The sequence below is a fragment of the Octopus sinensis genome, linkage group LG1, assembly GCF_006345805.1.
Source record: "Octopus sinensis linkage group LG1, ASM634580v1, whole genome shotgun sequence".
In the NCBI taxonomy this organism is placed as follows: domain Eukaryota; kingdom Metazoa; phylum Mollusca; class Cephalopoda; order Octopoda; family Octopodidae; genus Octopus; species Octopus sinensis.
Window position 1 is genome coordinate 74,765,402 of NC_042997.1, and position 27,228 is coordinate 74,792,629.

Sequence of the window (27,228 nt, forward strand, 5' to 3'; positions counted from 1 at the left end):
GGGTACTTACTGTTTTGCCAGATTTCTTGAAAATCTTTGCAGCAAGCAAGTCATGAGATAAGGATTTAAAAACCAAATGTATATCATTATGAAGCACTGTCATTGAAAGAGATGCATTTCAGGCACAGTCCATGCTCTCAGTGAAGGTGATCTGAACCAAAGAGTGGAATTTTGCAAGTGGTTCTTGATAAAATGTGTAGAAGATGAGGCTACATATAAATTAAATGGTTCGTCACAATTGCACCTGCTAGAGACTTAAGAATCTGCATGGAGGAACATTGTGACAATTCATCACAAGTCATGGTATGATGTTGCTTATCATCAAAAGGATTAATTAGACCATTCCTTTTTCTGGTATTGTAACTTAAACAATCTGTCATGCTAACATTTTAGGGAATCTTGAAAAAGTGGAGTTTTACTTTCAGCAACATGGACCCCCTAATACCACCATAGTAATGTATGGACTTATTTTGACGAGATTTTGCCAGACAGGTGGATTGAGAATAGCTGTTCAGTAGAATACCTTCTGCATTAACAGGAACTGGCAAGAGTCAACAAATTGAGGGCAATCATTGAATGAGAGGGTACACAAATACCAAATGAAATGCTTTTTGATGTTTATGATTCCACTGCCTTGCATTTATCAGCAATGCCTGGACCAGAACAGTCATTAGTTTGAAAACAATAACTGAATTGTCTGTAGAATTTATTAAACTTTGAAAATAAAATGTAATTTAATAAACATTGACTTTATAATAATTCAGTAAGAAATTAAATAAATGACAAGGAAACAAGAAATTATGTAATGAACTTCATAAGCTTACAGCTGTTTCTGCTATGAGATGCAATGCACTCATAACTGAGTGCTTCTGTAACATGTTATTTCATTCATATGAGTTCATTCAATATGTATATGCTTTTTTGGGACATCCTCATCCACCCTCCCTCCTTTAACATCTGTTTTCCACACTGGCATGGGTTGCCTGGTTTGACTAGAGCTGGCAAGCTGGAGAGCTACACCATGTTCAAGTCTGATTTTGTTTGGTTTCTACAGCTGGATGCTCTTCCTAACACCAAACACTTTGCAATGTGTACTGGGTGTTTTTAATGTGCCACAAGCATGAACGCTTTTATGTGGCACCAACATGAGTGCTTTTTATGTGACACCAGCATAGGATTCTTGCAGGCCAATTCCCTTCAACAGAGTGAGTGGCCTTAATACTTCTGCTGTGGAGTACAGGTCTTCTCAAGTACAGCAAGGTGCTGGGTATCTTGGCCTTTTGTCATCTTGTTCGAAAGATTTAGCATTATGAGGTTGTCCTTCAGAACCTCGTCTCATGTCTTTCTGGGTCACCCTCTTCTACAAGTTCTATTCAGTTTTAGAGATTGGAACTTCTTTGCAGAGCTGTCAGCATCCATCTGCACCACAGGACCAAACCAACACAAATTTCTCTCTTGCATATGGCATCTAATTCTTTTTATGCCTAACTTCTCTCTCTATACACTAGCACTCTGTTGAACATGCACACTTACATTATACATCCAGTGGAGCATACTAGCTTCATTCCTCTCTAGTTTTTGCATGTCTTCTGCATTCAGAGCCCATGTCTCACTACAATGTAAAATGGCTGTTCGTTTGCATGCATCATACAATCTTCCTTTCACTTGTCAACAGAGGTAAAAGCTCTGAATTTCCTCCACTCTATTCTTATTCTAGCTATTAAACTCTTCATACATCCTCCCCCACTTCTAATTTGATCCCTTAAGTAGCAAATATTATCCACTACCTCTAATTAACCTCCAAGGCATTTGAGAAAATCACCAAGCCAACACAGTCTTCTCAATTTTCCAAGTATCTGTATTTTTATGGCTCCTGTGCATCTTCCACATATGAATACTACTTTCTCTAATAACCTTCCTGTTATTCCACTGCACCACTTGTGTATCCATAGCTTACACTGAGTACACCATATGGAATTCCTGACTACAAAACCCTACCTGAAGCAGGTAGGGTTTTGTCTGTTTTCTTGCTTACTAAGACCTTAAGCTCTGATATAGGAATCTACTATGACTGCAAGATCATAAGCATATAGAAGTTCTCAGAGGCTGCTGGTCTTGAACTTCTCTGTTATGGCCTGGAGGACAATGATGAAAAGGAGGCAACTGAGGACTGAGCCTGTATGCCAAATTCTTTGCTATACTAGTGGTTAACTCTCACCTTACTAACAGCATCTCTGTACACAACCTGCACAGCTTTCACAAGCCAGTTGTATACCCCTAGTCTACTAAGAGCCCACCATATCACACAGTGGGATACCATATCAAAAGCTTTCTCTAGATCAATGAATGCCAAGTATAATGGTTTAGTCTTAGCTAAGTATATTTGAAGTTAATATAGCAGCTGTGTATTGCATAAATGTTTTAGACCTTTGCATTTTATAGTTTCATTTTTATTTTCACAATAGGTTATATAAAAATATATCTATATGTTATATCAGGTAGCTAGAAGATAGGTATATATAGCTAGGGAGAAGCAGAAAGGAAGAAATCTGCCAATGTTCAGTGGACTAGAAACTTGAGGCGTTTCAGATTGCAAGACTGTGTCAAAGAAAACAATGGTGTTGTAGGAAAGAAGTGCATGGATGATGACTCACTTGCAGTTAGTGATTCTGCAAAGAAGGAGGCTCTAAGTGCCACTATGAAAGGCTGCTAAATGTAGAGAAAGCATGGTAGAAGAACCTACATAACAGATGGACCAGCTATCTGAATCAATAGTAGCTCAGCAGATAAAGCAATTAAGGATATGAAAATAGGGAAAGCCTGCAGATCATCAGGAGTTACCACTGAGATGCTTAAAGTATCTGGCAGAGTGGGATATTGTGTAGTCACATGTATAATTAATTAGGTTGTTCATGAGGGAGTCATGCCTAATGACTGGTGCAGCAGCATTATAGTCAACTGCTACAAAGGTAAAGGTGATGCCTTGGGCAGAAATAATTACAGAGAAATCTAATTGCTGGACCAGGTGATGAAAGTTACAAAAAATCCTAGCTCAATTAATTAGGAAAAACATTAACCTAGATGACATGTAGCTTGTTTTTGTGCCAGGAAGAAGCACTGCTGATGCTATCTTCCTGGTGAGGAAACTGCAGAAGTACTTAGCCAAAAATAAACCTCTGTATTTGGTTTTTGTTGACATAGAGAAAACCTTTGACAGGGTCCCCCATTCCCTTACCTGGTGGACAATGTGGAAACTAGGAATAAATGACTGGTTGTTGAAAGTTGTACAAGTTGTACAAGGATGCTGTTGAAAGTTGTACAAGGATGCTGTCAGTAAGGTAATAGTATAGCAGTAAGGTATTGAGTATAGCAAGGAATTTAGTGTATACAATGTACACTATCTAGTTCACCAATGATTGGTTCTCAGTCCCCTCTTGTTTATCATAGTCCTCCAGAGGAATTTAAGGCAGGCTATTCTTGGGTGTTCCTCTGCACTGATAACCTTGTCCTTATTACTGAATGACCACCAGTACTAGAGAAGAAATTTCAGGTATGGAAGCAAAGCCTGGAATCTAAAGGCCTTAGAGTTAATTTAGCAAAGACCAAAGAACTAATAAATAGGAAAACAGACAAATCACAGATCCCTTTAGAGAGATGATCCTGCTCAATATATAGAAAAGGTGTTGGTAGGAACTCCATGTAGCATACCCAGTGCAAGCTATGGACACATAAGAGGTATCACAGGAAGGTTAACAGAGGAAGTGGTCTTAGTAAATGATTTGAGAGAAAAATTGGGTATACAAGGCATCAGACAATGTGCAAGAGAGAAGACTGCACTGGTATGATCATGTAATGCATATGGATGAACACAATTGCATCAAGAAGGGCTGATCTATAATTGTGGAGGGAACTTGTGGTAGAGATAGACCCAGGAAGATGTGATGAAGGGGTGAGAAAGAATCTCCAGACATTGGACCTCACAGAGAAGATGACAAGGGACTGAGACTTCTGTCAGTTTGCTGTGCTTAAGATGTCAAGCTAAGTAAAATTGTGGCTGTCCACATATACAGCTATGTCCATACATCCTTCTCTCCGCTAAGTGATCCTAGTTTTGCAGGCTCGTGGGTGCTGGTGCCACATGCTGATGCCAGTGCTATGTAAAAGCACAAACGCCCATACCAATATCATGTAAAGCGCTTGTGCCAATGCTATGTAAAAGTTTCCATGCAGGTGCCAGTAAAAGTGCCAGTGTCAGTGCCACATCAAAGCATCTGTGATGGTGCTATGTTAAAAGCACCCAGTACACTTTGTAAAGTGGCTGGCATTAGGAAAGACATCCAGCCATAGAAACCATACCGAAACAGTCAAATGGAACCTGGGCCAGCTCCTGTCAAACCATCCAACCCATGCCAGCATGGAGAATGGACATTAAATAATAATGATGATGACTGATGATAATGATAATGATGTAATGAAAATTGTTAAGACAATGTCACTAAGCAGATAAACAATTGCCTTATCTTGATGGATACTCTCTGATAACAATTTTACTTGATATGGATAAAATATGCAGCCACATATGATTTAGTTTAATTTCTTTTTAATTACAACATTTCATGTTGTATTTTTTAAATCTAAGGAAAACATGTATTCACAAACTGAAGCTTAATTTACAAAATCTTGAAACAAGAAAACTCACGCAGTGAGCCGGCTTATCATGTTTTCATATCTTTCATAAATAACTTTTGCCTCTTCATTTTCAACACAGCTGAAAAAGAAAATCATAATAACCTTTAGGACACTTACAATGTTGCTTTGTAACTACAAGAAAGGCAGCATGAAATAGTCATTCACAAATGCAATGATAAAATTTATGGCTAAGGGAAAACCAGAAAAGAGGACGTTTGTAGATGTTTTATGATATGAGGATCAGATCCATGAGGTGCTCAAGATTGTGAGACAGTGTGTTAGAGAAAAAGATGTAACTGGGGGAGTTGACTGTAGACAGTAATTCATGTTACTGTAATGTGGTAGATTGAGCTATTAAAAACAACAAAGCTGATGCTCCATAGGGATAGTCTCTGAGATGTTCAAAATATCTGAGATAGTATATATGATAAATACTTGGATAATTAATGCCTCAAACAGGAAATGCTTCAGACAGAAGAAATTAAAAGAGACATCAAATAGTTGGATCAGACTTTGTAGGTCATGACACAACTAATCCAGAGCAGAGTTAAGCTAGATGAGATGCAGTTTGGTTTTATACTTGGCAGAAGTACCATATAAGCAATCTTCCAAGTGAGACAAGTGCAGAAGAAATACTTGGCTAAGAGTAAACCACTATTCCTGGCATTCATTGACTTGGAGAAGGCCTTTAACAGAGTACTATGCCCTGTAATTTGATGGTCACTATTAAACTAGGTTTAAACAAATGATAGGTGTGGACTGTATAAGCTATGAATTAAAGTGAAAAAAGTAAAGTAGAAGTTCAACACTGAATTTAGCATGTAGGTAGTGATTCAGCAAAGCTTAGTTTTCAGCACTCTACTATTCACCAAAGTCCTACAGACCATCACAGAGGTGTTTAAGACTGACTATCCATGAGTACTCCTATATGCTAATGATCTGGTTCATATAGCTGAAGAAATTCTAGAATAGAATCTATATCTAGAAGTGGGAGGCATTAAGGTAAACTAAGCAAAGACTAAGGCTTTTGAAAATAGGAAAGAAGGTAGGACTCTGTGGTATCATCAGGAAAATGGCTTTCTTCAATATGCTGAAAAGGAGTTACTATAAACTCTATATGCGGTACGCAATGTAAGATATGGATATACAAGAGATATAGTGTAATCACAGGTAGGCTAACAAGGAAGGTAGGCTTAGATATACTAGAATTATATGTCCTATGAGTACACTGGAAACATTTTCATGAATGCTCAAATGTAGTCAGGGTTGTTCAGAAATTATAGCAGTCAGAATAAAAATGAGTTGGATTAATGTAGGGAGCTAGTAATAAAGACTTTTTCCTTCAGAGTGAAGGTAGAATGTATGTGTATTATGTTAGAACTGTAATGCATGTATGGGTTAAATGGTTTATTGCATACTATTTGTTTCAAATTGTTTTCGATTAAGTCATCTCAAGCATCAATGAAGACAATTTGAAAACATCTTTGATAACAAAAAAGCACAAAGAATGAGACAATAAACATATAATCTAATTTTTTTATTTAAATTTATGTTAATTCTTAGTGCATGTATTTGCTATGAATGAAGTTCTGTTTCAAAAATTTAAAATATGCATTTTATGAAGATACTAGAGTATCTAAGCCATCATTAATGACCACTTGACCTCTCACTTTGTTTAATATAAAAGAGAGATATTCATTTCCACTTAAATACGGATGTTCTTTTAGAACAAACTTTCTGCAGTAGTTGCCATGAGAAAAACTCTCATACTGGATTTTTGGTGCAGAATGCACTCTTGTTTATATTGCTAGTGGGGAAATAAATCCCCACAACCTCCAATGCTGAGACCATCAGATCATGTGATTTCAACCTCGTTTGGTTTTGTTAATGATGGACTGAGGATTTATCTCCTCTCTAGTGATATAAACAAAAGGGCATTTTGTTTCTTTCTGATTTGTTCATGTCCTCTGCATTAAAGGCCCATGTTTCACTACCAGGAAGCATTGCAATTCTAACACAAGCATCATATAGTCTACCTTTCACTCTGAGAGGAAAGATGCTTGTTACCAGCAGTGATAGTAGCTCCCTGAACTTTTCTCAACCCATTCTTACTCTGGCTACTATGCTTTCAGAACAGCCATTTCCCTTGCTAATTATATCTCCTGAGTAACAAAGGCTATCAATTACTTTTAGTGAACCATCTTGGCATTTAAGAGACTTACAAATGAACACTACATTTTTAGATAGTCTGCCAGTCATTCCACTACATCACTTGTGTGTCCACAGCTTACAGTATATGGAGTTTATACCTACTCCTTTTCTGCATATCAAGCAAGGCCATTTCCCTAAAGATACTAGGACCCTGTCTCCTTTCCTATTTACTAAAAGCTTTGACTTTACTAGGTTTATTGCAGGGCCTCTCAATTCCAGGTTTAATTTCCATTCTTTATTTGTGAATTAAGGCTACCATTGGTTTCATGTTAATGAAAGTAGGAAAATATCCTAGTATCATAACAATTTTTCAAGTTGATCACAACCAGATTAAAAACACCACACCCAGAACAAAAACAAAATAATGCAAACAAATTTACCATACAACAATTTGCCCATAAGACAAATCCAAGCGAGACAAACATTCAAAAGATGCCACCTAATGGTAACGTCCCTTGATTAGTGTTTTGTTCATGTGAACTCATGAGAATCTCTGCGAACTACACAAGGCTGCATTTTCTAAAATGGAGGTGAACATCTTTCTCCATGTGATTGGCTTGAAAAATTGTCGAGACACTAGGATATTTTACTACTTTTCTTGATATGAAACCAACGGTAGCCTTAATTCAAAAATAAAGAAATTATAACCCCCAATGCAGGATTGAGTACTCATTTTCATCGCTCTGCATTTACATATATATATATGTGTGTGTTGATAAAGAGATTTAAATATCACCTTACTTGTGATGAAGACTTTTAAATTTAGCTATGAAGTATGTTATCCTTGTCTTCATCTGTTCAGCCCATTTTAAACTTCCAGATACCTTTGGCATAAACTTTGGGAGGATAATTCCTTGTTTTCCATTGTGGTACTTCATTTGCTCTTTGTACATGATGTCCAAGGTATCAAGTTCTTTATTCATATATTCAGTTATTGATTTGTATTTACAATCAAATAAATTTTTAATCAAAGGCCGTTCCAAGAGATTAATCATCATTTCTATAATCTGAAATCAAAAATGTATTGCAGTCAAAATAATGCAAGTTTTATTAACTGTATTACTTTGGAATGTATATTTTGTTTTTAAGGCAGCAAGCTGGCAGAATTATTAGCAGGCCAGACAAAATGCTTAGTGGCATTTTGTCCGTCTATATGTTCTAAGTTCAAATTCTGTTGTGTTTGACTTCACCATTCATCTTTTTGAAGTTGATAAAATAAGTACCATTTGAGCATTGGAGTCAATGTAATTGGCTTACCCACTCCCCTGAACTTGCTGGCCTTGTGTCAAAATTTGAAACCAATACATATATTGCTTTTTTTGCTGATAGATACAATTTGTGCAGACTTATAGTACAAAAGTAGACATTCAACTATCTGTAGGCAACCTACACATTTAGAACATCAAATGTGCAAAACTTTAATCTGATCTGAGAACATAAGATAGTCTACCAAGTTATGTTCACTTATGTAGGTTGCAGAGTGGATATGTTTGTTCCAGTTTTCTTTTCATACAACTTTTTATATAGGCAGGCAACATGGAATCAGTTTATATGGTCAATTAATTCAAATGCAATAACTTTGAAGCACATTTTATTGTTAACATGTTTTAGCTTGACAGAGTGTCAGAATGCCAAGTTGGTAGCCTTACATGCAGGATTCCATTTCATCAGTAAATCTTAACAGAATCAATCTGCTGATTTATCATGATGATATAACTAGATTTACTTCCAAGTAGTTAAGGTTAATAATCAAATCCACTAAGCCAGAGAGAAAGGAAGAGAGAATGAAAGCTGGATATTTTATTGTTTCAAGTTTAGTACTTCAAATTATTTCAGTTTATATCTTTGATAATGTTCTCTTAAATGCCAATGAAAATTACTTTGAAAGAATTAAGACTTGGAAAGAACATTTTAGAATAAATATGAGAACAGATTAAACAACATGGAATGGAGATATATGATTAAAACATACAACTGGAAAATTATAATAAGAGTCTTTTCTTTACAGCACTAAATCTATGGTTTTATGCAATTCTGCTTTTAAAATCCAGCAAATTAAATATAAACAATTCTGAAAAAAAAAAAAAAAACATGGAAAACAAATGATAGCTACCAACTATTACCTTGAAATATGCATCAAGTTCACCACATTCATCAAAGGCTCTGCAAATAATTGTTGCAAGGCGATGATCAAATTCAGAAATTTTTTTCCGGAATGCATTATAGTCATCCATAAATTCCTTAAGAAAAAAAATTTCTTCAGTATATGGAAAGTGTTTATGTAGAATTAAAAAAAAAAAATATTACTTATTATCATTAATGATATGGTAACAATTCTTTTTTATTAATGGTTGATCTTGGAGGATTAAACAGTATTTTCAGCAGTTTCAAGCTTTTTTTAAATTGAGTGATAGGGAACAGCTTATGTTCAGTTGTCAGAAGAACTGAGTTAAGAATAGAGTGCCAGTGCTATGTAGTAATGCCAGAAAATTTGAGCAGTGTTTAGTAGCATTAGATGGAACTCAGTAGGAGACACACTGACTATATTTGAGTGGTGATAGTGGTACACAGTTGATAAGAGTAAAGGAACAATAGAAAAGACACTGAGGGCACAATGCAACAAAATACTAAGTAATATTCGTTACATATTGTTGATTGAGTGAAAGATTTGTCATTAGACAGATGATATTTTAGGGATATATTTCAGAATATGTGTGTGTGCATCTTTATATATGTGTATTATTCACTCCTCAAGACATGAGAGAAGTTGTGTAGGTTAATGTTTTTAGAGAAAATGTAGCCAGTAAAGGAATTCTAGAAGACTGTACCCTGAGAAAGAATGACTGAACAAACTGTGTGGTGCTGAAGCTGAACAGTGAAGCGAATAGGTGTCATGAGAGAGAAGTGGGTGTGTCAGGTGGGTCAAGGAAGAAGTGACATATAATTTGCTAGTTTAGAGGAATAGAACCCATTGTAGAAATGGTAAAAGAGGCAGAGAAAATTAGAAGCAAATGTGTAAGCTTAATGGCAAGTGAGCCTTTGTCAATAAGTCAAATGGCCAATTTTTGCTTTCATTTAGGATTTTTGAGTGCACAGATGCAGTACCATCACAGATATGACATTACCAACTGTCACTCAGGTGTTTGTATCAGGTTGGATTTCTTATTTTGGTACACCTGCAATAATTACAACTGACAGAGGTCAGCAATTTGAAACCCAACTTTTTTATGATCTGACATAAATCTGAGAATCCAGGTATAGCCACACCAAAGCTACCATCCTGCCTCAAATGGATGCATCAAGTGATTTCATAACCAAGTAATAGCATCTTTGCATGCATATCCTGACCAACAGAAATGGACAGAATATTTGCCCATTGTTCTTGGTCTTCGTTCTGCTGTTAAAACAGACATTGGTTTTTCCCCAGCAGAATTGTTGTTTGGATCACCTTTATCATTACCTGGTCACATGATCACTCCAGTTTCTTCGCATTCACCAGATTAATCAAGCTATGTGGATCGTCTTAGACATTACATAGAGACTTTGCCTCCCACCATCACAAGACAGCAATCCACTAAATCCTATGTTTTCATGAGGAATGATGCGGTTAGCCATCCATTAACCCCTCCATACCAAGGACCTTATTGAGTGTTATCTCATGCAGATAGATGCGTTACTATTGACTATAAAGGTGTGAAAGACACTGTCAGTGTAGATAGACTAAAAATGGCCTACATAGACACAACTGTTCCCACTCCCATTACACATAATGCATGCACTGCACAACAGACACAGCCCATACAACAAACTTCAAATTCGCCCTCCATAACAACTAGGGGTCAGACGAAGAGTGCATTGCCCCAAAAAATTGACTCAGACTTAGTATATCTAAAGGAACATTGAATGAACTCTTTTCTTGAATTGTGATATTTTGTTTTCATGCCATTTTCATTGTTTATGCATGCTATTTCCATCGTTGTGCTTGCACCCTATTTTTGTTGTCATATTGTTACATATTACATTTTCTTTGGTTCATTATTTTGTACCTTAAAGGCTTCCGGCATGTTTTGCACTGTAGATACATATTCTTTCATCTCCCATTGTTGCCATAGATCTATGACTGCCAAAGGAGTCTGTAGCGCACTCGTCGTGCCTGCTTGGATTATCTCAGGGTTAAACATAAAAGGCCTAGAAAGGATGAAGCAGGCAGCCACAATGCATGTGAAAAACACAACAGCCCTTAACAGAAGTTGTGAAAGGCATATACGGAGCCAAATTGACAGGACTCTTCTTCTTTTCCCTTTTGGGCTGTCAGCTCACCAACTGCCCACAGCTAGGACTGCTAGCTCTCTTTCTTTGCTTCAGCACCCTACACATGGTGGCATGATACCTCTCTCACAGTAGGTACTTTCTGACAATATAGTCTCTCATTCTGTTTTTGTTTAAATGGTACATGCCAGAATGCCATGACATCTTGCAATGCATCTCCAGCAAAATAAAAATTGTTACAATTATATTTAGTGAGTGTTCATTCCTCATTTACACAAAGCCCACTCCTAATCAGCACATTGCCAGCCTAATAATAAAAAAAAACACCCATATACTCACTAAATATCTAACTTCAGAGAATCTGCTTACCTACCAATCTTTAATCAAGATGGGTTTGCCCATTTTAATTTCAGTTCTGTGCTGCATATACATAATAAGTATCCTTTCAAACACTTCTCCACACAGTGTTACAAACTTGCTCCCTAATTTGCCAATTGTAATCATTTCATCCCAACAAGATGACTGATTCAAATAATGTCCTTCTTATTACTCTTTAGCAGTTTGCTCATATTCTCATTAAACTATGCTTTCTTTCTCTCTGAGCAGAGATCTGTAGCAATCTCTTGAAACACTATAGTGTACTTTAATCACAAGACAAGCAGTCTCTGTGATACTACTCACTACTACATTCAGTCTCTCCCATCTCTAGAATAGAAAGTTCCAGCCAGATGATTTCACTTAATATATGCTGACCCACATTCTCTGGTGTATGATTCAGTTGCCTCTCCAATACTTTTCATATTGAATCATTTACTGATTGTTACCTCAAATGACACATGTTTGTGTGGAAATAATACCACTTTCACTCTTTCTTAAACCTTCTAAACACAAGCATCTTCACATGCAACCTAGCCTTTTCATGTAGGCTTCCATGAACAGAGACCTAAAAATAAATTCCAATGTAAACATACAGGTCTAGTTTCCTTCAACAGCACCAAGACAATTGCCATACATATTCAGGAAATAATTTTGAAATACTAAACCATCTATGAGCATGAACAGCCTGAATCCCTCAAAGTTTCATGATTTCACAATTTCTGGAGATTTCCCTGGCACCCTCACAAATATAACATTCAAAATTTGCTGCTGTAAAACTACACTTCCTCTTTAGGGTGAGAAATTATTTTGCCTCTGATTAGCCACTGATACGCATCTGAAATTCTCTTATCACATTGATGTTGCCCGTGCTGCAGGTGGTGGCCACATTGAACACTTGTAAGACAGAAAATAAAAGTTGATTGCAAGTAAATACTTGTAACTTAGCTGGTGTTTTCTATTGCTTTTCCTTATTAAAATAGTGCATAATGAAATCAATTCATTCCTTTTGAATAACCCTGTATAACTGTAACGATTTTTATTTTGTTGGAGATGCGTTGCAAGATGTTATGGCATTCTGGTATATACCGTTTAAACAAAAATAGAGCGAGTGAATATATTACTGTAAGAGAGGTATCGAGATACTAAGTGTACGGCACTGAAGCAAAGAAAGAGAGCCAGCCGTTCTAGCTGTGAGCAGTTGGCAAGCTGACTGCCCAAAAGGGAAAGGAGGAAGAGTCATGTCAGTTTGGCTCCTTATATGCCTTTCACGACTTCTGTTAAGGATTGTTGTGTTTTGTTCATGCATTGTGGCTGCCTGCTTCATCCCTTCCGGGCCTTTTCTGTTTAACCCTGAGATAATCCAAGCAGACATGACAAGTACACCGCAGATCTTTGCAAGAAACCAGGAGACTTGAGAGCTGAGAGAATTTGTAAACCATGTAATGTACAAAGGTATCTTTTTGCATTCTTGTTGACTATCTATCATGCAGGTATTAGAAGACTTCCTCTCAAAGTGTTGTAAACAGTATTCTGTAATGTTGCAGCACAATAGAAAGTGATCTTGTTAGGGTTTATAAAAGCAAATTTGTGATGGAGATATAAAAGGACATATCTGAGAAGATACTACTGATTACATATTTAAATGTCTCAGGTGCACCACAGATAAGCAGTTTTGCTCTTAAGATTAGAAAGTACAGAAAAGATGGTGCTTCATCCAGTTAACAGGCTTAAAGCAGGAGTTCTTACAAGGTAAGATAGAAAGTAGTTCTTGCAAGGTAAGATGGTATAAAGTGAATTGCATTAAATGATCTATTGTAGACATAGATCAGAATAGCTGAGTAAAGGTAATATTTGGAGGCAAGATAGTGATCTAGTGTTTAGAGAGTCTGTGGACAAGTAAACATTGGAACTGGTGTAAACAATAAGATCAAGTAATTCTACCTCCATGTTGGTGTTGTCAGTGCAGAAAATGTGTTGAGGAATTATGTATGTTGATACCACTGAGAATGATACCTTCAGAGAAAAGTGAGTCATGCTAGTAATCCTCAATGCTGGATGTGAAATAAAGCTGGAAACTGCTGGTAGTTGGAAGATTTAGGGTAATAGCAAATGCAGCAGATGAATTTAGAGAAAAGCAAATGAAAGAATTTGAGAAAAACTAGAAGCTTTTGTTCCTGATGTCCAAGTAAGTGGACTCTAGATAGTGTCAACACCACATTTAAAAAAAGTGGCTAAAATATTGAGTATAGCTTATACAGCAGAGATATATAGGCTACACTCAATTATTAAGTATCAGGGTCAAACTTGAAGAATCCTAAGACTGATAGTACACTGTCTGGACTGGTCACATTCTCGACTTTATGTAAACATTACTCATACCTAGCTGTCGTGTGCACATGACAGTATGGAGAGGAATCTGATCAGTAAGCTTGCTGAGAAAATTTACAGCATAAACAGTAAAAAACATGATATTTCTTAAAATAATAATAATAAAAAGCAAGAACTTTTTAAAGAGTAAATTAATCTATTCAGTTATAATTTATCACCACACTGAATACAACTCCCATTAATATTCGTGTGTTGCATGACATATAGATTACACACATTTAATAACATATTCCTGTGTTACAGGCTTGCTCAAACAGAGCTCATAGAAGTTTTCTTAACAGTATCCTATTTACATATGGAGTATAATTAGACATACACACACACACATTAAACTGTGGAATAATATGATTAGTAGTTTCATCTAAACCTATGATCTCTTAAGAAAAGCCAAACTAAATGCTTGTTTTTATATAATTCACCTGATCATTCCAATCTGAGGTATCATAATTCTTGTCCTGGAATACTTTGTACTCATTCTTGAATTCTGTAAAAATGTCTTCAACTTGCTTTGTAAGGCTCTTGCCATTAAGACCACCTATAACAATTTTTTCAAGTTTATTGAATTCAGTGAATGTTTCCAAAAGTTTCTGAAAGATATAAGCAAAACAAAATTAAACAATTTTAATTGACATGTTTGTAGTTGAAAACAGACATGAAACAAATGATTTGGAAGTATTTATCTATATTTATTATGTGTCTTTAGTCTACATTAATTTCTTTTGAGCTTTCACCTAATTATTTTTCCCATACCATTTTGGTAAATGAGCTAGCATGCAGTTGCTTGATGTATAAAGAATAACAGAAAATTTCTTACCATTTTTTAAAAAAATGGATTCACTGGATTATGCAGTCCAATGGTACAAGATAATCATATGTGAAATGGTTTTGACCACAGGTCTACTATGCTATGTAGTCAACCTTCATGTCATGTCATGTCATGTCTACTTGCATCCCATTTACATTCAGTTTCTTCAGTTCATACTGTATATCAAATATTCATTATTAAAAATATTGATAAGTGTTATGGATGAGAGCTTATAATATCACTTATGCAACTGATCAATGCTAAAGCATTTTCTGACTCTCAAGAAGCAGGTTATAACTACCTTCAATAATAGGATCCTGTGGAAAAATTTGTCTAATTTTTCAAAAACTTCATCTGAACTGAACTTCCACAAATCAGGTTCTTTGTCTTCCGGAAAATAAGTTGGCACCAACTCTTCAGCAAACAGATATGCTTCCTTAAAACTTCTTAAAATCTTTTCTGTGTCAACCACTTTCCACATATCTTCATCAGCCTCTCCTTTAAATAACTCAGTTGGTTCCAGGTAATTTCTTGCCTGATTTTGCAAATATAGATCAGCAGTTAATAATTTTAGTTTCTTAATAAAAAAAATATAAGTAAGCAAACATACACCTATGAATATACAAAATAGCTGTTAAATGACACATCTCCAACAAATGGAGTCACTTCATACAAAGGTTTGACAGTTATAGGTATATCAAGTGTCGAAAATTTGCCATCATACGCAATTTCCTTGACTTTAGTCAAGTTAAGGAAAGCATTCAAATCTCTACAGTTGTTTTGCTTAAGTTGGAAGCTAAGTTGCTAAAGGGTTATGGCAGATTCTGAGGAGAATTTAGGTGCATGTAACTACTGATAAATCATCAACAAAACTTTTTGAAAGTTCATCATCAACTAAAGTAGCTTTATTTTGTGGCATGTAACTTGGTAAATGCTTATGCTGAAAGACAGTGGGTAAGGATGTAAGGAGACATATATATATATATATATATATATATATATATAGGGGTTATGAGAGGTAATGGTGTCAAGAAGACCCAAAGGTGTCAGGTAATGCTAAGTACGTGCTATGGACAGACTATAGTTATGCTCCAAGTTCGGTGATTATGCGAATGAGGAGTCCAACATAGGTCATATATCAGCAAGTGTATATATAAAAAATAATAGAATGAGATAAAAATCCAAGGCTGTGAAAAATTTCAGAACATTTATATATAGAAGGTCTTACAGCTGTTTTCGGGATATCTTATATATCCCTTCATCGGAGACGGTGTGAGAAAATGGCTAAGCAATAGTTATTCTAGATAAGATATGAAATAGAGAGTGAAGTGGAGGAATGAAAATAGAGGTGAGATATGCAGGGATATTGTATCTTCAATTCCATTATTTAGGCAGAATGGTATACATATAAGATTCCTGTACCTTGTGATTAAGTTCCAATAGTACCGTATTTTCCGCACTATAAGGCACACCGGATTATAAGGTGCACCTTCAATGAATGGCCTATTTTAAAACTTTGTCCATATATAAGACGCACCGCATTATAAGGCGCATAGAATAGACGCTACAGTAGAGGCTGGGGTTACGTTATGCATCCATTAGATGGAGCTGTGCTGAAAGGAATGTCAACAAAACAGTTGGATAGGTCAGTCAAACTTTATTAATAGATTACAAACCAGCGTTCTGACAACTCCGTTCACTCCCAAAATGAATAAACAGCTGTTTTATTATTTTCCCCGAGGTAAAGTCAGTGACGTGGTATTTTGTTTATTTTCTAACAACAGCAAGGTATAACATGTAGTGCAACATTTAGATCACATAGTGGAGGGGAACTTTTCCTCGATTCAATAAGCACGTAAAAAACAGTCTGATACAGTTACAGTAAATTAAACGTTAGTGCAATCACAATATAGTAACACTCGAAATAGTGCAAAGCAATAAAAAATATCAATAACTTAACGTTGCTCAAACGTTAATGTCACACAACACAACACACAAAATAAACATATAAAGCTCACTTTATTAAGTTATTCCTCATTCACGAATCCCTCGAATTCTTCTTCTTCAGTGTCCGAATTAAACAGTTGGGCGAATACGGGCTCTGTCTCGTCAAAGTCATCATTAATCGAGTCAGTGTCGCTGATGTTGTCTAGCAGTTCAGTGACAATTCCTGCCTTCCTGAAAGCTCAGACAGTTGAGACTGATATATCAGCCCAGGCATTTACGATCCATTGGCAGATAGTGGCGTATGTCATTCGGCACTGTCTCCCTGTCATGGTAAAAGTGTGTTCGCCTTCTGTCATCCACTGTTCCCACGCAGTTCGCAGTCTAGCTTTGAATGCCCTGTTGACACCAATATCTAGCGGCTGGAGTTCTTTTGTCAATCCACCTAGAATGACGGCGAGTATTGAATTCGTGTGCTTCACATGTTTTTTGATATTTGTGATATGGGAGCGCATGGAGTCGTAGATCAAAAGGGACGGAGCTGTGTGAAAAAAGCCACCCAGTCTCTTCACGTAAATTTCTTTCAACCACTCGCTCATCTTTTCGTCATCCATCCATCCCTTTGAGTTAGCTTTGATGATGACGCCAGCTGGAAAGTTTTCTTTTGGCAAGGTCTTCCTCTTGAAAATAACCATGGGTGGAAGTTTCTGGCCATTAGCTTGGCAAGCGAGAACTACAGTGAAGGATGACTTCTCATTTCCTGTGGTGCGAACATTTACCGTACGTGCTCCCGTTTTTTCCACAGTGCGGTTTACAGGAATATCAAAGGTGAGTGGAACCTCGTCCATGTTGATGATGTGCTCTGGCCGGATCTTTTTTTCAGTAATCTTGTTTTTGCAAAATGCGCGAAAAGTGACCAGCTTTTCTTGCGAATGGAGAGATTACATCTTTGCATAAACCAAAAGCACCAAGAAGGACCGCCTTTAAATTCATTAATGTTAAGTTCGCTTGCTAGCGCTGTTGCCTTCGTTCGAATAGTGATTGTACTGACACTTCTACCTGCTGCTCTCTGTTCAACAACCCTCTGTTCGAGTTTGTTCTCCAACTGTGGCCATCTCGCTTTGTTCCCTCGGAAACTCTTTTTAGTCTTCTTTACTTGGCTCAGGTCATCTTGTTGCTTCCTCCACTTCCGCACCATTGATTCATTAATGTTAAATTCTCTCGCTGCTGCTCTATTCCCGTGTTCTACTGCGTGACTGATCGCCTTGAGTTTAAACTCTGCGCCGTAGGCGTGTCTCTTAATAGGAGCCATTTTGGGGTCTCTACATAAACACACAAATGGAAATGAAACGGCACACCTCGCGCAGTCATATATCCCACCATGCACCGCACGCTTCTTCTACGAGGGAAAATGAAGTCGACGGCTGCTTACCGTAGTTTCGAGACCTGTTGTGGCTCAATATTGGTCCACATATAAGGCACACCGGATTATAAGGCTTTTGATTATAAGGCTTTTGAGAAAATTGAAGGTTTTTAGGTGCGCCTTATAGTGCGGCAAATACAGTATTTAAAATTGGTCATTCCAAGCATAGAGTTTGTAAATAGTGTTATTGAATAGAAGTCTTTTTTCGAAGTGACTTAAAAGTTGGGAATGTGTTTATAAGGTCACATCAAAAACAGGAAGAGAGGAAAAAAGAAAGGAAAAAAAAGAAAAAGGAAGGTGGGGAGAGAGATAGTAGAGAAATGAAGAGAGGGAAAGTGTACTGGTTAGTGGTCAGTCAGTATAAATTGATAGAAGGAATGTGGAGGTGAGGGTGATAGAGAGACAAAGATATGAGATTGTAAAGAGATGAGAGTATAAAGAGTAAAGGAGTGTAAGGGAGAAGAAATGGGAGGTGAGGGTGATATAGAGATAAAGATATGAAAGATGAGAGGGTAAATAGTAAAGGAGTGTCAGGTATGTAGTGATAGAGCCTAAGTGAGGAGCAGAGAGAGGGAGTAGGGGTAGTAAAATAGTGGAATTAAAAATTTGGGAATATAGGTTAGGTTACTTAGAGGACAGGTCAGTGCTTTGTAGTGGAAGAATATATATATGTAAAAATGTATACACATGAATATAGAGTACCCATTGTTATTTAAATGTGAATTTAATCACAATAGTACATTTGGGAAAATACCAGATTTCACTTTGTAAATAGTTGAGTTAAGTATCTGACATTGCATGAAATGATATCTGAACTCAGTGAATTTTTGGAGATTTTTTTCCACATTTTTTTGGTGTTGTTTTTTTTCAACTTTGAAAATGGATAGGAGTTTTATGCTATCAAGCAGTGATTCTGAATTTAAAGGTTTTTCAATGGAAAATATGGAGATATCAAGAAAAAGAATGAATGAGGTACAAAAGGACGTGGTGTACGAGAATGAATAGGATATTTCTGTATCTGAAACTGAAAGCAACGATTCTGAAGAAACTGAAAGCAGCGATAGTGACAGCAAAGAATGAAGTAAAAACTTTTTAAATGTTTTTATTAGAAATTTTTCTGAAGAGATGGGGTTTATCCATAGTCTTTCTTAGGAAGTGAAACCCTTAGACTTTTATTTTTTTCACTATGCTTGTTTGAAGTGATCACTGTGAAAACAAACTGTTACACAGAATGTAAACAAACAGTATATGCCAGGAAAGCCCATGAACTGAGGGATCAAAGTTTGAAAATTTGTGAAGCAAATACTGGGTACTGCTGTGGATTTAGTTTTTATACAGGGAAAATAATGTTAGTCAGCATGGCCTAGGGTATAATGTGGTCTGGAATTTATCACAATTTATAACCAGGGTCAAATATTATTTTTTGACTGATTTTTTTAGTTGTCAAACTTGTGGTGGATTTAGATGGATTCCAGTATTTCAGTTTATTTCACCTTTATGGTACACCTGTTCTGCTGTGCATTAAATTCAACTGATGATCTAGTGATGTGCACAATTCTTCTATATCAAAATTTTGTTGCATACCCAATTGAATATTAACTGATGATTCATTTTCTATGGTGATGTTTAAACAAAATTTTAATATTTTTACCTTTTGTTCAGTTTACCTGGATTTACCTGTAATTAAAGTCACTTTGAGAAAACAAAAGTTATGCAATAGAATTGATTAAGAACCCTTTCTTCAATTATGTTCCAAATATCACATTAATATGTTGATAAGTAAAAAAGTTATAGTTGTTTAATGAAACTAGTTTAAATTCATGATTATTTTGGAATTTAATTGAAACTCATGAGGGGTGTATTTTGGTCAGAAATATGGTAACGAAAGGGTTAAACATGTATATAGATATTTATACACATCAACACCTACACATACAACACATACGCATATGTATATATACATACGCACACCCATATATACATGTATCTGTATGTATTATCGCCCCTGCACATGCAGGTATATATAGATTGAGTAAATACACACACACACACGTACATACGTATACACGCATATACATACAAATACAATTAAGTGATTATGATATTCAAGTATGAAAGAGGAATTAGATAGGGATTATGAGTTAAAATGTAGATTATTGGGATTACCTAAGGGGTATTATGAAAATATACTGTATGGTCATTTAGATTTGTGGTAGAATTTGAATGTGTGAAAAAACCAGTGGTTGCATGTACTTAGTGCTTCATTATGTTTATTTAGCAGTGTTGGAGAATTGTGCTTTAATAATGTTTACAAGAGAAACTCTTTCATCTCTCGAATTTAAGATAGAACCATTCATTTTCATAATTATAAAAGACTCTTCAAGGCATAAAAGGCACGTTCTATTTCTAATCCTTTAAGAGGGGGCAGAAGAAACAATATTCCAAGAAATTGAGAAATTTATGTTGTCTCTTTTAAGTTGCCATACCTTTTTGGATAAACTAGTACTACATTCTTTCCGGGGATCATTAAAAGATGATTTATGATTATTCAAACGTAATTTAAGAGGGGTCTGTGTGCAACCTATATAATGAAACCTAGAGATCATGTGCTGTGATAGTAGCTTTATATACAACATTTTTCATTTTACAATTACCTTTAACCTCACAGGTGTTAGGGTTTCTAGTTACAATTGTTACTAGTATTAGGCGTACTATTGTTATGTGTATGTGTGTTGATAGAGGTAGAGTTTGTGTGAGTATGGGAATCGTTGGTAGAAGATACAGAGCTATTTGAATAATTGGGGTTAGTATTAGTAGTAGAGAGGGTTAAATTCTTGCAGTAAAGATTTAGTTTTCTATTGTTAAAGGAAGAAATAATCCTAAATAAGTTAGGAGAAACAGAAAAGCCAAATCAGATCATTCTGTTATTGAATATCCCAGCATACCTAGATTTACTAAAATTTCATTTAATAATAGAACAAATAGACTTTGAAAAATTAGACTTCAAATGTTTAGCAAAGAGAAATGTAATCCAAATGTTATTACTGTGTTTGTTATTGATATGGTGGTTTTTATTAGATAGGTCACCCGTTTGGAAGAAAGGTATAGGTATTTTTTTCCTCTTGTATTAACACCTTCACTAACAATGCTATTCTTCTTATTATTATTAATATTGTTATTATTATCTTTTTTAAACATACCCGTTAGCATTTCATTCTTATTTTTATGTTATAGTTTCCCGCACATATAGATGTGCTTACACATTGATATGTCTGTCTTTTTTCCCTTTCGTCTCTCTTACCATTATTATTAGTTACTTTTTCTCCTTTTAAAACTTGCTTTACCCCATTTGTATTCTCCCTTATTGTTTCTTAATTTAATTTACTTTATTTTATTAAACTTTACAAAAATTCTTCACACTGATGAAAATGACAATGCATAAATTTAATTATAATTACTATGGTTATAATTTTTTCTTACATATTTGTATTGTCCTTCGAAATGCACATATGTATTGAATCCTATTTTGTATTAAATCTAATTTTGATTCAACATCTTTTTCTCCTCCATTTTTCTATAATTGTTTATGGTATTTTTATACCTTTAACGAGATTTTTCAACTATAATTTTTCTTTACTATATACTGAACCTTACAAAGGTCTTGACAATTATTTTGTCGTATTTACATACCGAAATTTACCGGTAAATAATTGTTGGTTACATGAAAAACCACAGGAAAATTATTTACCATTTTTATTGTATTACCATGTGGATTCCTCATTCCATTACGATTACCCAGAAGGCACGCATGGCAGAATTTTGGAGGGAAAATTTACGTTCCCAGTCGTTACTTGGTTTTAACATCTGCGCACTTCCCCCACTATCTGATGTCGCTGGGTCAGAAGTGAGGGCTGGTGGCTTTTGATAAAGCTATCGAATATAGCACTGATGACGGAATTCAAACTCCCCTTTTTTTATATGTTTGTGATCCAGAAACACCGTGTTCGCTATTAACGGTAAGTGACTGAATTCGTATATTTGCCACTCCGGTTTTGTGTATGTGAGCCGCAAGGGCCTTCGTTTTTGGAATCTCCACTTATAGAAATGGAAAAAACGGTCTTTGACTGCCATTTCTAATTCCTTCGGTATGAGGCGAAACAGCTTGCTGCTAGCCAACTTATTTTTCTTATATATATATATATATATATATATATATATATATATATATACATATATATATATATATATGCATGCATATATGTGTACATATTACATGTACATCTATATATATATATACAACAACACATAAAATACAAAATACAGTTATATCTTGATATCACTAGTGATAACAATACTCAAAATATATAACAGACTGGAATTGTAGGCCCGTCTCCTGCAATTTCAATCAATTGTATCTTGTCCTCCCTCTTGTATAGAAGTGTGGCTACAATCCAGCCTACCTCTACTTCTGGGGGACATTTTTAATTTTTATACGGGACGTCCTACATCCCAGATATAAAGGGAAAAGTAAAATATTTCCACTTTGCAAGGTTCGAGTCGAGTACTCCCTTGCACGCTCCGTTGACTTGAACCTTGCTTCTATTGTGGCGAATTTACCGCCTCTGGTTAGATACTTGGTATCTTTCATAGTCGCACCAAGATACTTTTTGATGGTGCTTTCCACCAGGTGTTCAAATCTATTTTTTCTCTACATTGTATACTTTATAAACAATAGTCTTTTCTTTAATTTTATTTTTTATTTCATTTGGTGGTGTTATCCTAGATTCACCGTCTTTGTCGGTGATCAATCTGAAATACGTTTGTATTTCTTCCATTTTAATTTTAATGAGTTCACGCCTGCCAACGGCTGCAGCGAAATTCATTTTTGGACTTTCTTCTATTGAAGACATTTTAACAAAAATGCTTCCATATAAACGGTGAAAATATTGTCGATTTCCTCAAACAGGGACTCAATTCAATTTTTAAACAATAATAAAGCTCCTTCTCTCAAATGGGGAGGGTTATGGTTTACAATTATTTAGCAAATGCAACACAACAACGCTTCCCTTACGAAGAGCCAACAAACGTGATAACAATAGTTAAACAGTAATAATAATAACGACAACCCTTACGGTGAATCAAAAAGCAGTACTCAGTTGAAGCTATAGTCCTTTATGGATCAGAAATAAGCCAACAGCAGTACTCAGTAGAAGCGTCTGTTTGAGAAAACAGACATTACATACAGCCAAACTTCATATAGATACTTAATGCTAGCTAATTAGCATATAATCTAATGTAAAAGCCGTGGTCAAGGGTATGTGCACAGCTCCATCTGTACTATTCCATTTCTGCACTTAAATTTTATTTTTTATTTATTCCCATTCATGTGAAACCACTTATTCAAGTTCAAGTCATTGATGCAATTTTATACCAATTGCTATTTTTACTTTTGTTATGTTACGATTATATTATACTTTAGTTTGATTTTAATTATTACTTACTACATATAATTCAATTGTTATTATTATCTCTAATTTTTATTGTTAAAGTGAAAGTATCTGACATAAAACAGAGAGATGTTTTTGTTTCACTTTTAACACGTGATACTGAAATAGTGGAGAAGATATGATATTACTATGGGCTCGCCCTAGGCAAGAAGTTGAACATTTTTTATGACCATGAAACTACATGGACCCAAAGTAAGGTATGTGTAAAATTTGAATGAAATTGGTTGTGTAGTTCTCAAGTTTTAGGGAAACACACAGACAGACAGACACAGATTCTCAGTTTTATATATAGAGAGATATGTATGTATATATCATCATCATTGTTCAATGTCCGTTTTCCGTGCTAGCACGGGTTGGACAGTTTGACCGGGGTCTGGGAAGCCATAAGGCTGCACCAAGCTCCAGTCAGATCTGGCAGTGTTTCTACAGCTTGATGCCCTTCCTAACGCCAACCACTCCGTGAGTGTAGTGGGTGCTTTTTATGTGCCACCAGCACAGGTGCCAGGGGAGTCTGGCAGTGACCACGATCAGTTGGTGCTTTTTACGTGCCACCGGCACAGAAGCCAGTCAAGGTGGCGTTGGCATCGACCACATTCGGATGGTGCTTTTTACGTGCCACCGGCACAAGTATGACAACTACTATTTCCATTTGATATTTATTTCAATGTTCATGTACTTGACTCAATAGGTCTCCTCAAGCACAGCAGGTTTTTCTGAAATCCAAGGTACTTTGAATGGGCTGGAGCTATGCGAAACTGGTGCAGGAAGCAGCCCGGGTCTTTGCAGTCACAGCATATCTCCAGAGATCTCGGTCCTTCATCATTGCCTATGTGAGGCCCAACACTTTGAGGTCATCCCATGTCTTCCTGGGTCTACCTCTACTCCTGATACCTTCAACTGTTTGGGAGCGGCACTTCTTCACACATCTCTCCTCATCCATCCACAGTACATGACCATACCATCACAAGCGTCTCTCTTGCACACCACATCTGATGCTTCTTATGTCCAGCATTTCTCTCAGGGTGCTTACACTCTGTCGTGCGTGCACACTGACGTTACACATCCAGTGGATCATGTTAGCTTCATTTCTTTCAAGTCTATGCATGTCCTCCACAGTCACAGCCCATGTTTCACTACTGTGAAGCATGATGGTTCGCACACATGCATCATACAATCTACCTTTCACTCTGAGCGAGAGACCCTTTGTCGCCAGTAGGGGTAGGCGCTTTCTAAACTTTGCCCAGGCTATTCGTATTCTAGTGGTAACACTCTCTGAGCATCCACCTCCACTACTAACTTGGTCACCTAGGTAGCTGAAACTATCAACTACTTCCAGTTTCTCCCCCTGGAGTGTGATGGAATCTGTGGTGTCTATTGCCCCTGTGCATCTGCCGCACATGAAAGCTATCTTATCAGTTAATTTCCCTTTGATGTTGCTGCGCCTCTTATGCGTCCATAGCTTACACTGGGTACATCTTATGGAGTTTCTACCTACACCTTTCCTACAGATCGAGTAGGGCCACCTGCCCAAGGGGGTGTGTGATGAATTCGCCTTTCTGCTTACTATAACTTTGGTCTTTGCTACATTTATTCTAAGGCTCTTTGATTCTAAAGCTTGCTTCCACACCCAAAATTCCTTTTCTAGTTCCGATAGTGATTCTGCTATGAGAGCCAGGTCATCAGCATAGAGGAGCTCCCAGGGGCAACCTGTTTTGAATTCCTCTGTTATTTGCCTGGAGGACTATGATGAATAAAAGGGGACTGAGGGTTGAACCTTGGTGGACACCTACTTCTACCCGAATTCTTCACTATACTCATTGCCAATCCTAACCTTGCTGACAGCCTCTCTGTATAGGGCCTGTACAGCCCTTATTAGCCATTCGTCAATCTCCAGTTTCTGCATCGACCACCAGATAAGGGATCGGGTGACCCTGTCAAAGGCTTTCTCCAAGTCCACAAAAGCTAAGTATAGGGGTTTATCTTTAGCTAGGTATTTCTCCTGCAGTTGTCGAACCAGGAATATGGCAACAGTGGTGCTTCTACCCGGCACAAAACCGAACTGCATCTCATCTAAGCAGACTCTCTCTCTAATGAGATGGGCTATGACCCTCTCTGTGACCTTCATCACCTGATCCAACAGTTTAATACCCCTGTAGTTATTTCTATCTAGAGCATCACCTTTACCCTTGTAGCAGTTGACTATGGTGCTGCTATGCCAGTCATTGGGTATGACTCCATTATGAACTACCTGGTTTACAATGTGAGTGACTAGGCCATAGCCCACACAACCAGCTGTTTTAAGCATCTCAGCAGTGATTCCTGATGGGCCGGGGGCTTTTCCTGGTTTCATACCCTTAATTGCCTTAACTACTAGGGAGCTGTCTATTCGGATAGCTGGTCTCTCTACTGGGTCAACATTTGGCAGGCTCTCCTCCTCCCATTCATTCTCCACATTCAGCAGTCTTTCATAATGGCTTCTCCAAGCCTTTTTCTTTTCAGAAACATTGAAAGCAAGTGCACCATCATCCATGCGAACGCATTTCTCTCCTGTAACATCACTATTTTCTCTCGCACACTGTCTAGCAATCCGAAATACCTCAGTTCTTTGGTCCTCACATTGCCGGACATTGGTAAACTTCTTTTCTGCTTCGTCTTTGGCTATGTATACCTGCTGCCCAGCTTCCCTTTTGGCTACCTGGTACAGTTCCCTGCTACCCCCATCCCTCCAGGCTTTCCAGGCCTGTTTCTTTTCTCTAATGACTTTGTCTACTGTACTATTCCACCACCACGTAACTCTAGGTCTGGAAGGGACTTTGCACCATCGACAGACTTGATCTCTGGCACTCAGCAAATATATATATATGTATATATATATATATATATATATGTATATATATATACATATGGAAAAAAGTCAAGGTAGAAAATGCTAAAATTATTTTGTAAAAAACATTTCAGTACTGGTTTCAGTCATTGAGACTTTTTCAACTGGTAAGTATGGAAAACAAATTTAGGAAAAAGTTTTGTAAAAGAATATTTAAAGTGTATTCAAATACAAGGGGCATTTTCCTTCTCTGTCTCTTTTGTTTACTCTTGTGGGTTCACAGTCATTGTGAATTCTTAGCAGAGAAGGAGGAGGAGGAGAATGCATGACTTTCATGATAGTAGTAGGATGTTAAATGGTCAAGTGACCTAAAAGTGGTTCATTGTGGATTATAGCAGTGAATGGAGCTGTTTTTTAACGAATTCTGGGGTATCTCTTGTATGTATCATTTTTAATATTTGCACGTGTTTGTGTTATTCTAAGGCCATTGTGGATATGTCATTTGTTGTAGATGTGTTCAAAAGAGGTCTGTATTTTGTAATAAAGAGAGTCTCTTTACTAATTCATTGGCTATAGGTTGTATCGTTCCCGAATTGGTAGATGGAAAAAATTCTGAAGCTTGGATTTTTGTTACTGGTGCAAATGTCGATGTGTTGGCTGAATGCTATTTTTCTGTTTTTGGAAATTTCGATCTGGGATCTGTGCAGAGCCATCCTTTGATGTAGACTGTTTTTTGTTTGGCTTATGTATTGCTCTCGATACCTAGAGCAGGTTAGTGCATATATCAGGT

At 36.6% G+C, this 27,228-nt stretch overlaps 1 protein-coding gene across 2 annotated transcripts in view; it reads right to left on the reverse strand.

The window, feature by feature from the left end:
* Nucleotides 1–27,228, reverse strand: part of LOC115213643 (dynein beta chain, ciliary-like) — an 884,597-nt gene that overhangs the window by 555,493 nt on the left and 301,876 nt on the right. For both annotated transcript variants that reach the window (XM_036501971.1, XM_036501966.1), the window contains exons 7-11: nucleotides 15,042–15,275; nucleotides 14,355–14,522; nucleotides 9,024–9,140; nucleotides 7,642–7,907; nucleotides 4,700–4,768 (exon numbers count right to left, since the gene is read on the reverse strand). In XM_036501971.1, the coding sequence (XP_036357864.1) occupies nucleotides 4,700–4,768; nucleotides 7,642–7,907; nucleotides 9,024–9,140; nucleotides 14,355–14,522; nucleotides 15,042–15,275 (854 nt within the window). The remainder of the gene's footprint in view (nucleotides 1–4,699; nucleotides 4,769–7,641; nucleotides 7,908–9,023; nucleotides 9,141–14,354; nucleotides 14,523–15,041; nucleotides 15,276–27,228) is intronic.